Genomic DNA, 17165 nt, shown 5'->3' with positions numbered 1-17165 from the left:
CAGCTGCTTTTCAAATTTGGGACCCTCAAAAGCAGCCAGGTATATAGGATAATTCAGAAAGCCATATGTGTGTCCAGGCAAAATACATGCTCAGAAAAGATCTTTATTAAAATCTTAAGTTATCCCTTCAGGCTTATCTTTAGGTTCAGTGGAAGCCTAGTTATGGATTAAAGGAGTGCACCAGCATAGTCAATCTACAAACAGAGAGAGTAGGCCATTTAAAAACAAAACAAAACAAACAAAAAAAAACACTTTTTTTTTTTTTTTTTTTTTGAGATGGAATCTTGCTCTGTCCCCCAGCCTGGAGTGCAATGGCACAATCTTGACTCACTGCAACCTCTGCCTCGGGGGTTCAAGCAATTCTCATGCTTCAGCCTCCCAAGTAGCTGGGATTACAGGCACGTGCCACCATGCTGGCTAATTTTTTGTATTTTTAGTAGAAATAGGGTTTCACCATGTTGGCTAGCTGGTCTCAAACTCCTAAGGAGGTGATCTGCCTGCCTTAGCCTCCCAAAGTGCTGGGATTATGGGCACGAGCCACCACACCCAGCAGACATTCAAAAAAATCTTTCAAAACATTACTTGAACATGAATGACAGGGACAGAGACTTCAGTGATGACACACAACAAGAACACTCTTTGAAAAAATAATGTGGGGGAGTCTTAAAACAATAGGTCTACTACAATTTATATATATTTTAAAACCCCAGCAAACCCTTGAAAAGGGAGAGAACCTTATATGCAGAGTTACCAAGTTATAACAGTCAAATGCCCAATATGCAATTTTTAAAAAATCACACGAGTTGATGGGTACAGCAAACCAACATGGCACATGTATACTTAGGTAACAAAACTGCACATTGTGCACATGTACCCTAGAACTTAAAGTATTAAAAAAAATCACAAAGATACAACCAAATAGGAAAATGTGGCCCAATCAAAAGAGGATTAATAGCAGATTTGAGGAGGAGAAGAATCAGCGAATATGAAGATATTAACTGAAATCATCAAGTCTGAAGATCAAAAAGGAAAAAAAAAAAACTAAAGTGAAAAAAGAAAAAGGGATGCGAGGAAAACCATCATGAAGAACATCTTTTTTTTTCTCTTTTTTGTTTTTTTTTTTTTTTTTTGAGACGGAGTCTCGCTATCACTCAGGCTGGAGTGCAGTGGCCGGATCTCAGCTCACTGCAAGCTCCGCCTCCAGGTTCACGCCATTCTCCTGCCTCAGCCTCCCGAGTAGCTGGGACTACAGGCGCCCGCCACGTCGCCCGGCTAGTTTTTTGTGTTTTTTAGTAGAGACGGGGTTTCACCGTGTTAGCCAGGATGGTCTCGATCTCCTGACCTCGTGATCCACCCGTCTCGGCCTCCCAAAGTGCTGGGATTACAGGCTTGAGCCACCGCGCCCGGCCGAAGAACATCTTATGTATTATGAGAGTCACAGAAAGAGAAAAGAAAAAGAAAGAAGCAATAATTATTGATGAAATAATTGTGGAAAACTTCCTAAATTGAAGGAGAGAGACTTAATCTACAATACAGGAATGAACTCAAACTGGAATAAACTCAAATACATATAGATCAAAACACATTACACACAAACTGTCGAAGGCCAAAGACGAAGAGAATATTGAAAGCAGCAAGAGAGAAGCAAGTCAACACATACAAAAACTCTTCAATAAGATCATCACCTAATTTCTCATCAAAAACTTAAGAGGTCAGAGGGCAGTGTGACAATATATTTCAAAGTGATGAATGAAAAAAAAAGTAGCTGAGAATTCTTTTTTCTTTTTTAAAAAATAGACACAGCATCTCACTCTGTCATCCAGGCTATAGTGCAATGGCATAATCACAGCTTACTGTATCCTCGAACCCCTGGCTAAAGCAATCCTCCAACCTCCCAAGTAGCTTAGACTACAAGTGTGTGCCACCACATCCAGATAATTTTTTAATTCTTTGTAAAGACAAGGTCTCACTATGTTGCCCAGTCTGGTCTTAAACTCCTGGCCTCAAGTGATCCTCCTGCCTTGGTCTCCCAAAGTGCTGGGATTACAGGGGTGACCTACTGTGCCAGGCATCAGCTGAGGATTCTATACCCAACAAAATTATCCTTCAAAACAGAGGAACAAGTTAAGACACTCCTAAGCTGAATGAATTTATTAAAACTACACCTGCCTATTAAAAAATGCTTCCTAAAGGGAAGTCTTTGGGTGAAATGAAAGGATGCTAGAAGTTAACTCAAAACCATATAAAGAAAAAAGATCTCCTAGAAGATAAGACACACAGGGGCAAATACAAAACCTAGTATCACAAAATTTTGTTTCATAACCTCACTTTTTACTTTCTTTAGGATTTAAAAGACAAAATGATAAAATACAATTATGAATAAATGTCACCATTCACAACATGTATAAAAATGTAATTTGTGACATCAATAATTGTAACAGATTCACCACATAATATGCAGGGGAATAGAACTGTGGAAGAGTAGAACTTTTGTATGCCACTGAAGTTAAGTTCATATCAATTCAAGTAAAACTCTCATAACTTTAGAATGTTATATGTAATCTCCATGGTAACCACAAAGAAAATACTGAATATATAAAAATGAAAGTGAGATGGAAATCAAATATGTCACTGCAAAAAATTAACCAAACAAAAGAAAGCCGTAATGGAGAAAATAATGAACAAATAGTAGTAAGAAAACACAAAATGGCAGAAGTAAATCCTTATTTATCACTACTTACCTCAAGTGTAAATGAATTAAACTCCTGGATCAAAAAGACATAGACGGACATAATGATTAAAAAAACATGATCCAAATACTGGTTATCTAAAAAAGATTCACTTTAGATCTAAAGACACAAATAGACTGAAAGTGAAAGAATGGTAAAAGACATTCCATGCAAATAACAACCAAAGAGAGCTGAGATGACTATACAGACATCAGACAAAATAGACTTAAGTCAAAAACTGTTACAACAGATAAATAGGAAATTATGTATTGATAAACAGCCAGGTTCTCAAAAAATGTAATTATAACATATATACAACAAACAACAGAGCTCCAAGACGTATGAAGAAAGCACTAAAAGAACTAAAAGGAGAAATATACATCAGTGTAGTGTGGGAAAACTAAAAAAAAGGGAGAAACAGTTGGAGACATAAATAGCTCAACATCAACAAATGCGTAAAACAAGTAGACAAAGATCAATAAGGAAATATCAGACTCGAATAACACTATAAACCAACTGGAGCTGGCCACAGTGTTTCATGCCTGTAATTCCACCACTTTGGGAAGCCAAGGCAGGAGGATCACTTGAGGCCAGGAGTTTGAGACCAACCTGGGCAACACTGTGAGACCCTGCCTCTATAAAACAGTTTTAAAAAATTAGCTAGGGTGGTGGCATGTACCTATAGTCCCCGCTACTCAAGAGGCTGAGGCAGGAGGATCACTTGAGCCCAGGAGTTCGAGGCTACAGTGAGCTATGATCACGTCACTGCACTCCAGGCTGAGCAACAGAGCAACAGAGCAAGACACTGTGTCTTTAAAAAAAAAAAAGACCTAACAGACATATAAAGAACACTCCACTCAACAATGGTAGACTATACATTTTCTCTCAAGTGCACATTCTCAAGGACAGACCATATGATCAGGCACAAAAAAGCCTTAATAAATATAAAAAGACTGAAGTATCTTTTCCAATCACAAGGGAATGCAACAAAAAATCCGTAACAGAAGACAACTGGAAAAAAACACAAATATGTGGAAATTAAATAAGTAACTAAAGGATCAAATAAGAGATCACAAGGGAAATCAGAAAACACCTTGAGACAAATGAAAGTTAAAACACAAAATACAAAACCTATGGGATGCAGAGAAAACAGTACTAAGAAAAGGATTTACAGTGATAAAGGCATACATTAGCAAAGAAGAAAGATCACAATCAAGAACCTAACTTTACACTTTAAGGAACCAGAAAAGGAAGCACAAACTAAACCCTAGCTAGAGAATAAAAGGAAATAATACAGATTAGAGCAGGAACGATTAAAATGGTTGATGGATGTATACATAAAACAGATATGTAATAAAGGAAGTACAGCAACATGTTAAGAAATGAGAAGCTACATGGCAGGTACATTCGTGTTCACGTTTATAATTCTCTCCATATATTTACAAATTTCATGATAAAATTGTGGGGGAACAAAATTACTAGAAAAAATAATGAGAAAATATATACCATGTATTATTCAAAAACAAATCTACACAAGATTTGTGCATTTCATTTTAAGTAAATTTCCTTTTCATAAAAAAGGAAAACATAAATATTGAACTTTAGCTAATGATACACATGCTAAAACATTTGATAAATGAAATGATGTATGGAATTTACTATGAAATGCATAAAAAGATGTACTGATGGATAAAGATTAGTACATAAATAGGAATGTAAAAGGGCAAATATGAAAATGAAAAAAATCCAGGAAGTAAGTTTATGGGAAATCAATGAAATACTTTCAACCTGGCTGTAGAAACGAAACTTTTCCTAAGATGTTGGAAAAGAAAGATGATGTCGTTATGTTATTATCAAATACAGCAGACTTCAGGTGAAAGAAAATTACCAGATAATACAGAGTCACATTATATGTTGTTAAAGGGGGAATTAACAGAACGATGTAATCCTAAATGTATATGTACCTAACAAAACAACTTCCGCAAACATGAAGCAAAATCTGAGACCTACAAGGAAAAAGAGATGAATAACAGTACAGTGGAGACATCAACACTCCTCTGATTGGAGAGAATACCATTAAAACTATAGAAGATCTGAATATCATCAACCATCAATATAATCTGATCAAAATTTATAGAATATGTCACCTAACAACAGCAGAATATAAACAATGAACATCCACCAAGACAGATCATATTCTGTCTCATAGAAATTAGAAAAGATTCAGAGCAGAGTAAAAATGAACACAAAATACCAAAATTTGTAAGATGCAGAGTTTAAACAGTATGCACAGTGGCAAATTTTATACCCTTAAAAATGCATATGTTAAAAAAGATCAAAAATCCACCTTAAGTAGCTAGAAAAGAAGAGAAAATAAGTTCAAAGAAGGATAAACACAGTAAAAATAAGAATGAAAATCAATGAAATAGAAAAGGGTCAAACAATAGAAAAAAAATTAATGAAATCCAAAGCTGGGTTTTCTTTTTTGAGATAGTGAAATTGTGAAATTTTTGCACAGATTAATCAAGGAAAAAAATGATAAAACACAAATTTCTAACAGAAACAATAAATGACAAAACCTACAAAGTGTAACGAAAGACTATAAACAAATTTACATAAATAATTTGACTACTTAAATGAAAAGGAAAAATTCCTTAAGGATGAAATTTACCAAAACAGACCTAAAGAAAAGAAAAGATCTAAATAGTTCTACATGTATTAAAGAAATGGAATATGCCAGGTGTGGGGGCTCCCAACTATAATCACAGCACTTTGGAGGTTGATGGAGAGGACCACTTGAGGCCAGCAGATCAAGACCAGCCTGGGTAGCATAATGAGACCCAATCTCTAAAATAAAATTAACCAGGTATGGTGGTACATGCCTGTCGTCCTAGCTACTTGGAAAGTGGAGGCAAGAGGATTGCTTGAGCCCAGGAGTTTGAGGCTGCAGTGAGCTATGATCACACTACAGCATTCTAGCCTGAGAGACAGAGGAGACAAAGAAAAGAAAGGAAGAAAGGAAGAAAGGAAGAAGGAAGAAGGAAGGAGGAAGGAAGGAAGGAAGGAAGGGAGAGAGAGAGAGAGAAAGAAAGAGAGAAAGAAAGAAAGAAAGAAAGAAAGAAAGAAAGAAAGAAAGAAAGAAAGAAAGAAAGAAAGAAGAAAGAAAGAAGGAAGAAGGAAAGAAAGGAAGAAAGGAAGAAAGGAAAGAAAAGAAAGAAAGAGAAGAAAGAAAGAAGAAAGAAAGAAAGAAAGGAAGGAAGGAGGAAGGAGAGAGAGAAAGAAAGAAGAAAGAAAGAAAGAAAAGAAAGAAAGAGAAGAAAGAGAGAGAAAGAAGGAAAGAAAAGAAAGAAAGAGAGAAAGAGAGATCAGCAAATGCAATACAATATATAAAAGGAGCAATACAACACGACTAAGCAAGGTTTATTCAAGGAATCCAAGACATTTTCTAGGTCACTCCAACAGATGCAATGAAAAGCATTTGAAGAAATTCACCATTTATAATTTAAAAAAAGAAATAAATGATAGATTGGAATGGAATTAGCAAAATAGTTTTTCTTCACAGACAACACAAACGTATACATGAAAGTCATAAAGAATTTATCAAAAAAGAGCTACTATAACAAGTAAGTAAATTTAGAGCTTAGGACACAAGGTCATTATGCCAACATTACTTGAAACTACATTTACTATATGATATGGCTTGGCTGTGTCCCCACCCAAATCTCATCTTGAATTCCCACATGTTGCGGGAGGGACCCAGTGGGAGGTAACTGAATCACAGGGGCAGGTCTTTCCTGTGCTGTTCTTGTGATAGTGAATAAGTCTCACAAGATCTATAGTTTTAAAAAGAGGAGTTTCCCTGCACAAGTTCTTGTCTGCCACAATGTGAGATGTGCCTTTTGCCTTCCACCATGATTGTGAGGCCTCCTCAAGCCACGTGGAACTATAAGTCCAATAAAACTCTTTGTTTTATAAATTGCCCAGTCTTGGGTATGTCTTTATCAGCAGCATGAAAATGGACTAATACAATAGAACATCAAAAACTATGAACTACTTGAGGATAAATCTTTTAAAATATGTACTAGACCTATACAGTGAAAACTACAAAACATTCCTAAGAGAAATTAAAGAGAAGGTAAATAAATAGAGGTACACTATATAAATGTAATAGGAGACAAAACACTGTTAAGATGTCAATTCTGGCCACACTACAAGAAAGATTCAACAAAATTCCAATAGAAATTTCACAGGGATTTTTGTAAAAACCAACAACATAATACTATGTGGAAATGCAAAGAACTGAGAATACCTAAAAAGATTCTGAAAAAGTGGAACAAAGTTAGAGGAGCTATACCACAAAAAGGGGACAACCAGATTTAAAGTACCTCTTAATGAGATGCAAAAGGAAGTACTATTACTGCCCATGAGTATTTCTACCAAAAAAAGCACTGAATCTAAATCTGATCGGGACTCTAGATCCTATTACCAGTTTATAGGAAATATAGAAGTCAATAAAACTGTACTACAGGGATGCAAGTAACAAAACTCAGAATATAGAAAATTTTACAAAACTAATCTGTTTTCTTAAGCAAATGAACTATAAGAATGGGTGAAGAAAAAGAAAGAACCAAAGGGAAACTAGGTTAAAATTAGGTAAAGATGTAGCATCCAAATACAACAGAATATGCAGATGGCCCTTGTTAAGACCCTGACTCAAACCAACCATTTTTTTTTTTTGAGACTGAGTTTCACTCTTGTCACCCAGACTAAAGTGCAATGGTGCGACCTTGGCTCACTGCAAGCTCTGCCTCCGGGGTTCAAACAATTCTCCTGTCTCAGCCTCCCAAGTAGCTGGGATCACAGGTATGCACCACCATACCTGGCTAATTTTTTTAGTAGAGACGGGGTTTCACCATGTTAGCCAGGCTGGTTCCACCATCTGACCTCAGGTGATCCACCCGCCTCGGCCTCCCAAAGTATTAGGATTACAGGCATGAGCCACCACGCCAGGCCCACACCAACTATTTTTTAAAACTACTATGTGAGGCAATGAGAGAATTCCGTGTAATAATGCTACTGTAGTAATGTTTAAAATACTATTATCTTTTAACAATACATTCCCAACTATTTATAAACAGATATGATTTCTGAGATTTGCTCCAAAATAATCTGAAGGAAAAAGAATAGATGAAACGGCCGGGCGTAGTGACACTCACCTGTAATCTCACATAGGAGGCTGAGACAGAAGAATCACTTGAAACCAGGAGGTGGAGGTTGCAGTGAGCCAACATTACACCACTGCACTCCAGCCTGGGTGACAAGAGTGAAACTCCGTCTCAAAAAAAAAAAAGGAGATGAAACAAGACTCGTACTGTGTTAGTAACTGCTGAAACTGAGTTAATAGATCCAGGGAGAATTATTACACTATTCTCTCCACCATGAATTTGAAAATTTTTGTAACATAAAGTCAATTTAAGAAACTGAAATCTTTTATGGATTTAAGAAGTAATTTTGAAACATTTCTCTACCCAAAATACAACATAACCATTTTGGTGATCATTCAAGAATCTCAATTATTTCCATGCACTTAATTATATTAATAAAGCTTAATGACTATTTTAAGTTGCATGAAAATAGTGACAGTAGGAAAAATCAATTGCAACTAGAAATCCTGTGGGTTGAGGCTGGGCACAGTGGCTCACACCTGTAATCCCAGCACTTTGGGAGGCCAAGGCGGACAGATCACTTGAGGTCAGGAGTGCAAGACCAGCCTGGTCAACATGGTGAAACCCCGACTCTACTAAAAAATACAAAAATTGGCTGGGTGTGGTAGTGCATGCCTGTAGTCCCGGCCACTTGGGAGGCTGAGGCACAAGAATTGCATGAACCCAGGAGGCAAAGGTTGCAGTGAGCTGAGATCATGCCACTGCAATCCAGCCTGGGTAACAGAGCCAGACTCCATCTATAAAAGAAACAGAAATCTGTGGTAGATTACAACATTCTACTCTTAAAATGCTGAAATATATTGAAGTCATATACCAAATAAAATAAATCATTAATAGAAATAAATTAAGGCTGGGTGTGTTGATTCACGCCTGTAATCTCAGCAGTTTGGGAGGTCAAGGTAGGAAGATCACTTGAGCCCAATAGTTTGAGGCCAGCCTGGGCAACATAGCGAGACCCTGTAGCTACAAAAGAAAAAGAAGAAGAAATAAATTAGTCACCTCTCTCAATTTTTCTCGCTCACGCTCCCTCTCAGCAATACGTTTTCGTCTCTCTTCCTCTTCCTTAAGAGCATTTTGTGTTTCTGTTCTCAGTTTATCATCTTTAAGAATCTTCCGAATTTTCTTTCTGCCTTTTCCAGGAGACTTGGAATCATCATTTTCATCTTCTTCTTCCTCCTCCTCCTCCTCCTCCTCCTCCTCCTCTTCTTTTTCCTCCTCTTCTTCCTCAGAATTACTCTACGGAATTTAAACAATTAGAGGTAAACAGTACAAAGTCATTTAATTTATCCATTTCATATGCCATTAATTAATACACCAGGAAAAGGTGGAAGAAAACATGCTGAAAACCTTTAGAATTATATTTAGCAATAAAGAGTAGTATTAAAAAAAAAAAAACTCTTCGGCCAGGCACAGTGGCTCATGCCTGCAATCCCAGCACTTTGGGAGGCCAAGATGGGCAGATCACAAGGTTAGGAGATCGAGACCATCCTGGCTAACACGGTGAAACCCCATCTCTACTAAAAATACAAAAAAAAAAAAAAATTAGCCGGGCGTGGCAGTGTGCGCCTGTAGTCCCAGCTACTCAGAAGGCTAAGGCAGGAAGATGGTGTGAACCCGGGAGGTAGAGCTTGCAGTGAGCTGAGATCACGCCACTGCACTCTAGCCTGGGCCACAGAGCGAGACTCTTTCTCAAAAAACAAAACAAAACAAAAACTCTTCAACATCTATTAAAAAAAAAAAAACTCAATTAAAAATGGGCTACCGACTAGAATAAACATTTCTCAAAAGAAGATATAAGCATATGAAAAGATGTTGAATATCACCAGTCATTAGGAAAATACAAAGAAAAACCACAGTGAAATGCCACTTCCCACTCATTAGGATGTTTATTGTTGAAAAAGAAAGAAAGAAAAAGAAACAAAGGAAGTGTTGGCAAAGACGCAAATTGGAATCTTGGTACATTGCTAACAGGAACGTCAAATGTTACAGACACTAGAGAAAAACAGTGTGGAGTTTTCCAAAAGTTAAACATACAACTACTATATGATGTAGCAATTCCATTTTTCCATATATACCAGAATAATTAAAAGCAGGGGCTCAAACAGATATGTAAACACCCATATTCATAGCAGTATTAGTCAAAATAGCCAAAAGGTAGAAACAACCCAAATGCCCATCAACAGATGACTGGGCTAACAAAATGTGGCACACACATATAATGGAATATTATTTGCCTTAAAAAGGGAATGACATTCTGATACATGCTACAACATGGATGAACCTAGAAAATATTATGTCAATGAAATAAGCCAGACACAAAAGGACAAATATTGCATGATTCAACTTATATATATGAGGTACTTAAAATACACAATTCATGGAGACATAAATGAAAATAGAGGTTACCAGAGGATGGGGGATAGAAGGGAATGGAGTTAATGTTCAATGAGTGAATAGATTCTGCTTGTGAATATAATTAAGGCCACTGAATTGTACACTTTAAAATATTTAACAAGTTAATTTTCAAAAGATAAATACCCCTCTGGAAGAGCAATGTGTTGACAGAATCAAACATATTTCAGACACCTTTTACTTTATGTAAGCCTGCGTATATACAAAAAACTCAAACTGGCTAATTTCACTACGAGATTTATTCTCATATAAGTCATCATTCAGGATAGTATTTTGTCTTCAGAAAACAGAACACTCACATCACTACAAATATAAAATCATGAATTAGAATGGCTTAAAATTCCATTAGAAATTAAGGAATAGGAAAAAAACTGATAATGTCAAATTAATACTTTTACATATATATATTCAATAACCAATCCTTCCACAAGTGTAAAACGTAAATAAGCCAGTAGAATAAAATGAATGAATGGAACAGAGAGGTAACAGCATGATTACAATACTCTACTGTACCAGTTATAATTCAAGCACGTAGTAAATGTCATTATTACCTTGTTTTCACTGGATGAATCTTCTTGAACCTTAATACGTCGCCTTTTCTTTTTCTGTTTATAGCTCCGCTGATTTTCTTCCAACTCTGCTTTCTTTGCAGACCTGAAGAAAATTTAAAACACAAAATAAAATATTTCATTATTAACTTCCATCAATAAGTTATGTACTATTTTAAAACTGTTCTACCTCTGTATGCATTCCTAAAAACAAACAGGGAAAAAAAATCAGGTTAAAAATGGATATTCCAGCAGAAGCATAACCCTTCATTTTAATCCAATGATCAACAATTTACAGTATCCTGAGGGAAGGTTTGTTATATGAGTAAGAAAATGCATTAAAGGACATTAAGACTATTCTTCTAGTATAAAATACAAACAGCCAATAGACATACTAAAAAACATTCATCATCACTTAAAAAAGCAGATTACAAATTGAATACTGTTTTCTTCATAACAGGCCACAGAGATTTAAAAACACAGTAACAACTTTTGGTGAGAAAAGTATTTCTGGGTTTAGAAATTCGTACACAAAGCTACATTAATCCAGACAAAATAACTACTGTCAGTAAGGATGTGGAGAAAGTGAAACCCTGTTCAGTATTAATGGAAATGTAAAATGGTGCAGCTGCTATTATGGCAGTTCGTCAAAAAATTAAAAATAGAATTACCATGCAATTCCTTTTCTGGGTATATACCCAAAAGAAATGAAAGCAGGGACTTGAAGAGGTATTTCTACACCCATGTTCAAAGCAGCATTATTCATGACAGCCAAAAGGTTACAAATCAAATGTCCATCAACAAATAAATTGATAAACAAAATGTGGTATACAATGGAACATTAAGCCTTTAAAAGGAAGAAAATTCTGAAACATGACTCAACATACATGAACTTGGAACATATGATGCTAAGTGAAATAAGCCAGTCAAAAAAGACAAATACTGTATGATTCCATTTATATGAGGTTCCTAGAGTAGTGAAATTCATAGAGACAGAAAATAGAATGGTGGTTGCCAGGGGCTTCAGGAAGAGGAAAAAGAGGGTGGTTTAATGAATAACATTTCAGTTTTGCAAGGGGAAAAGGTTTTGGAGACTGGTTCAAAAAAAGTAAATGTACTTAACACTACTAAGCCACACACTTAAAAACGGTTAAGAGGAAAATAAAAATTCCCAGTAATACCATGAAAGAAAAAAAAAGGTTAAGACGGTAAATGTTATGTGCATTTTACCACCATTAAAAATAATCATTAAGGAAAGAATGAAGTACTGATACAGGCTACAACATGGATGAACCTTGAAAACATTACGCTAAGTGAAAAAAAAATCCATAAAAGGATATATATTATATGAATCTACTCATGCAAAATGTCCAGAACAGGCATATCCATAGAAAGTAGATTTTAGTGTTTATTAGAGTACGAGGGCATGGGGAATGGAAAATGACTGCTAATAAGTACAGAGTTTTTTTCTTGGGTGATGGAAATGTTCAGAAATTATAGAGTGGTGTTTGTTGCACAACTTTGCAAATACTCTGAAGACCACTGTATTCCACAGTACAACATGTTGAATTATATCTTGGTTTAAAAAAAAACTCTCAATGTACCTTATCATTTTCATTTTATATTGACTTAAAGTATAATATATTGCTATACTCTAAGCACAACCTGGTAAGTATTAACTTAAAAAAACTCAAATGTTTTAAAACTTACAAATGCAGATAGACACCTTTGTAGACATATATACACAAACACACACAGATTGTTCATTTGATAAACTGTAGAAAGATTATGTTATTCTGGGGAAATAAAAAAATTGTAGTAGTAGTATTATCTAACATAACATACTAAGAAGGAAGCCAAATTTTAAATTACAGGTAATCTAGATCAGTGACTGTTCATGTTACAAGACCAAGCATATCATTATTACTGTAGTACTACTAAAACCGATAATTTATATATCGAGCACTTACTATTTGCCAGGTAAGTACTGTTATAAACCTCGTACATGTATTGTCTCATTTAATGCCCACAATGGTCAGTCAAGTATTGTAATACCCCACTTTACAGATGAGGAAACTGAAGCACAGAGTATTTATACAAATAGAAAGTAGAAAAGCCCAGAGTTAAGACTGAGGCAGTTTTTCTATAAAGCCTCTTCACTATTACCCTACAATTTTCCCCATAACAATAAAAAACTGCAGCCACGAGTGGTTTTGCAGACTGAAAATCTACCCAGGTTAGAATACACAATTCAACTACACATTCAACTACACATAAAATATGCTTAGATTCTTTTAAACTATTAAGTATAACAATTAGTTTCAAATCAAAATATTATATATTGCACTAACTTTATTGGTAACAGTAACCATACAAATCATTTGAAGGCATGGTCATTCACATTAACTCCTAAAATTTTTAAAATATCAATTATAATACCTTGTTCTGGGCCGCTGTTCATCTTCAGATTCACTAACTTCTTCACTAACTCCTGATTCCTGAAAATCAGAATCTTCTGAATCTTCACTGCTCACTTGAATTTTAAAAAATACATAAAATTATTAATTATTTTTCAATAGAAACCCAATTGACTTAATTTACCAATGACTCGACATTAAAACAGAGCATTATAAGAACATCAGAGGTATATATGTGAATGGATAATACATAATATAGAATATACCAGTTAATGCTTTACATGATATATATAAATAAAATTCAAACGTATTTCAAATGTAATTATAAAACTGTGGTTGTACATCAAAATATAAGTATTCAGTTGTACATGAATTGACAAAATAAGAATAAATACCTGTCAATAAAATATATGTAATTACCAAAGGTAAATTAATGAAAAAGAAGTTTGGCTATTCAAAACAAGCAAGGTAGGCTGGTCAAGAAGGAATAAGATTACAGATTCTCTCCTCCAATGATGACACAACCAAAGAACTTGAAAAGGAAACGATAATAGGCAGATTGGAGACTGAAATCAAAACTTGAATAATGACCCCTCTACAACTGGTGGAGGGGAGACAGCTGTGAGTGCATATGGTTATTTTCTTTGTTTGTTTCCTGGTTTTGACCAGAAGGCAGGCTAAATTCCAAAGGTATGCAGAGGGTACTGACAAAAAGACTGTGAAGAAAATCCCTATTTCTAGCCACAACACCAGGAAAATCGGGTTCTACATGTGGAATCCTCAATTTTTTTTCCTCACAATTAGCGCAGTAATGGAAGCATATAAAACTCCAGGAGAAAACCTCTTTTTGGCCAGAGGAAGCAGGGCAGAAAAAATACAAGATAAGCTTAGAACATCTTATAGTGCCAGAAAATAAAGCAGTGTTCAAACATGGACAGGCACATGTTGAAAGGACACAAGATTCAACTTGAAGGAGCTCCCAACAACCAAAGCTAGAACAATTTGAGGAATAAAATAAATGGTACTATTGGATTATAACTGGTAAAATAAAACTCTATAAGTCATATTGATATAAATAATGCAATAAATAAATAGGGGAAAATAATTCTTCCTTACAATTACTAAATGTGGAAGTAATGAAATAAACAGAAAATTACAAGTAGGCAAATACCACAGTACTAACTGCTTCACCCAAGATGAATACTAAAATTAGTGGGCTTACGTATGATAAAAAACAATATATGCATGGTCACAAAGTATCTCCCGATAAAATACTAAATATAAACAGAAAAATAATATCTTCTTCTTTACAGTGGAAAAATACTAGCAGACACCAACTTAAGCAAGTAACAAAAGTTAATCGTGAGAGTAATAAGACATATTGATGGCTGGGCATGGTGGCTCACCCCTGTAATCCCAGCACTTTGGGAGGCCAAGTTGAGAGGATCACTTGAGCCCAGAAATTTGAGACCAGCCTGAGACGTAGGGAGATTCTGTATCTACAAAAAAAAAAATTAGCCAGGCATGATGGTACACACCTGTGGTCCCAGCTTCTTGGGAGGCTGAAACGAGAGGATCACTTGAGCCCAGGAGGTTGAGGCTGCAGTGAGCCATGATCGCACCACTGTACTCCAGCCTGGGCAACAGAGCGAGGTCTTCTCTCAAAAAAAAGACATACTGACATCATCTATTCTTGGTATCATGCACTGAAGACACAACATCACTTCTGTGGTATTCTGTCAAAATGCATAATAACCTCAATTCAATCATGAGAAAACATTAGACAAATACATATCAAGGAACAGTTGAGAAAATAAGGAATCAACACTCCACAAGTGTCAAGGTCATCAAAGGAAAGACTGAGGAATTGTCATAGACTGCAGTAGATTAAGGAGACATTATAACTCAATGCAATGTGAGATCCTGGATTGAATCCTAAAGCAGAAAGAAAACATTAGTGGGAAAACTAATCTCTGAATAAGATCTATAGTTTACTTCAGAGGTCATAAAACGGTTTATGTAAAAAGCTTGATAGTAAATATTTTTGACTTGTGGACCATATGGTCTCTGTTGCAACTACTCGTCTCTACTCAACTTTGCCATTGTACATATGTGAAAACAGTAAATTAATGAATATGGCTGTGTTTCAATGAAAGCTTATTTATAAAAACAGGCAGAGGATCAGATGTGGCCCACAGGTGCAGTTTGTAAACCCCTGGCTTAGTTGATAGTATCGTACCAATGTTAATTTCCTGGTTTTGATCATTGTACTATGATAAGGTATTAAATCAGAGAAGCTAGGTGAAAGATACACAGAACTCTGCACTATTTGTATAACATTTCTGTAAATCTAGAATTGTTTCAAAATAATTTTTAAAAAATCTATCATAACCTGAGGTTAGAATCAAAGTTCTATTCCAGTGAAAAAATGGGAGAACATAAATGCTAACAGAAATGCTATAAATGGGAGAACATAAATGCTATATAGAATATGTGGGGGGAGAGGGGAACAAAGAGTTATTGTTTAATGGTTAAAGAGATTCCATTTGGAATGATGACACATTTTGGGGGCAGATAGAAGTGATGGTTGCATAAAAATGTGAATGTACTTAATGTTACTGAATTGTACACTTAAAAATGGGTAAAATGGTAAATTTTATGTTATGTATATTTTACCACAATAAAAAAAAAAAGAATAGTTAAGCAACTGGAAAGCTGGGAGAATATCAAAAACACACATATATCCCTGCATTCACACACACAAAAATCCTGTAATTAAGTATAATTTTAAGCCTAGTATTAATTTTTCACCCAACATTTAAAAATTTTTGAAATCTACCAAAATGTGAAAGAATTATTGAATGAATACTTGTATGCCTTATCCTAAATTCACTTATTGTTAGCAGTTTACCACATTTGCTTTTTTTCTCTCTCTCTACACACACACACACACACGCACACCTTTTCTTACACTGAACCATGTGATATTAAATGCGGATGACACTTTACCCCTAAGCATAAGGATACTACCCTACATAACTAAATACCATGATCACATCTGAAAAAAAAAATTACTATCATCTAATAAAAAGGCAATATTTACAGTTTCAAATTGTCACTAAAATAATTTTGTAACATTTTTCTAATTTAGGAGAAAATTAGAGTTCATATGCTGCACTTTGTTCTTATGCCTCTTCAATGCATTTCAATTTAATTCAACTACATTAATAAGTAGACTATTCACTATTGATTTTTCCATCTCTCAATTCAAATTTCCAAATAATATAGGAACACCAGAATTTACAAAACTCAGAAAATCACGCAACTTCAAGTATATATCAACCACTATGATCATAATCCATATTAGAAACACAAATATGATGGGATTTTAGAAGTTTACTCTCTCCTACACAAACAAAAAACAACAACAACAACAAAATCACCTGGGTAATAAATTACCCACAGAATCAGGCAGTAGAAACACAGATCATAGAAAATTCAGATTTTAATAAAGCAAATCTCAAATGTAATTATGTATAATAAAAGGGTCTATATATTGAACTAAGCCTCAGAAGCAAAATCAATATTGCCCCTTTTGTTGAAGAGGCACAGGAATCCATGTTGTGATATCTATAACATGTTAAATCACACAGTTCCTTCATAGAATCTGTAAGAGCTTGCAGCCATATTGCAAAGAACTTTATAAGACAGGCCGGGCACAGTGGTTCACGCCTGTAATCCCAGCACTTTGGGAGGCCGATGCAGATGAATCACGAGGTCAGGAGATCGAGAACATCCTGGCTAACATGGTGAAACCCCGTCTCTACTAAAAAT

At 35.2% G+C, this 17165-nt stretch overlaps 1 protein-coding gene across 1 annotated transcript in view; it reads right to left on the bottom strand.

The window, feature by feature from the left end:
* The window catches only part of ATRX (ATRX chromatin remodeler), a 331194-nt gene that overhangs the window by 169656 nt on the left and 144373 nt on the right, over window positions 1-17165 (bottom strand). The window contains 3 exon segments of the mRNA XM_033201745.1: window positions 8954-9190; window positions 10918-11020; window positions 13354-13447. Coding sequence (XP_033057636.1) covers window positions 8954-9190; window positions 10918-11020; window positions 13354-13447 — 434 coding nt within the window.

Source organism: Trachypithecus francoisi, unplaced genomic scaffold (assembly GCF_009764315.1).
Source record: "Trachypithecus francoisi isolate TF-2019V2 unplaced genomic scaffold, Tfra_2.0 Lachesis_group6, whole genome shotgun sequence".
Classification (NCBI taxonomy): Eukaryota; Metazoa; Chordata; class Mammalia; order Primates; family Cercopithecidae; genus Trachypithecus; species Trachypithecus francoisi.
This window is presented reverse-complemented; position numbering and strand designations above follow the sequence as displayed.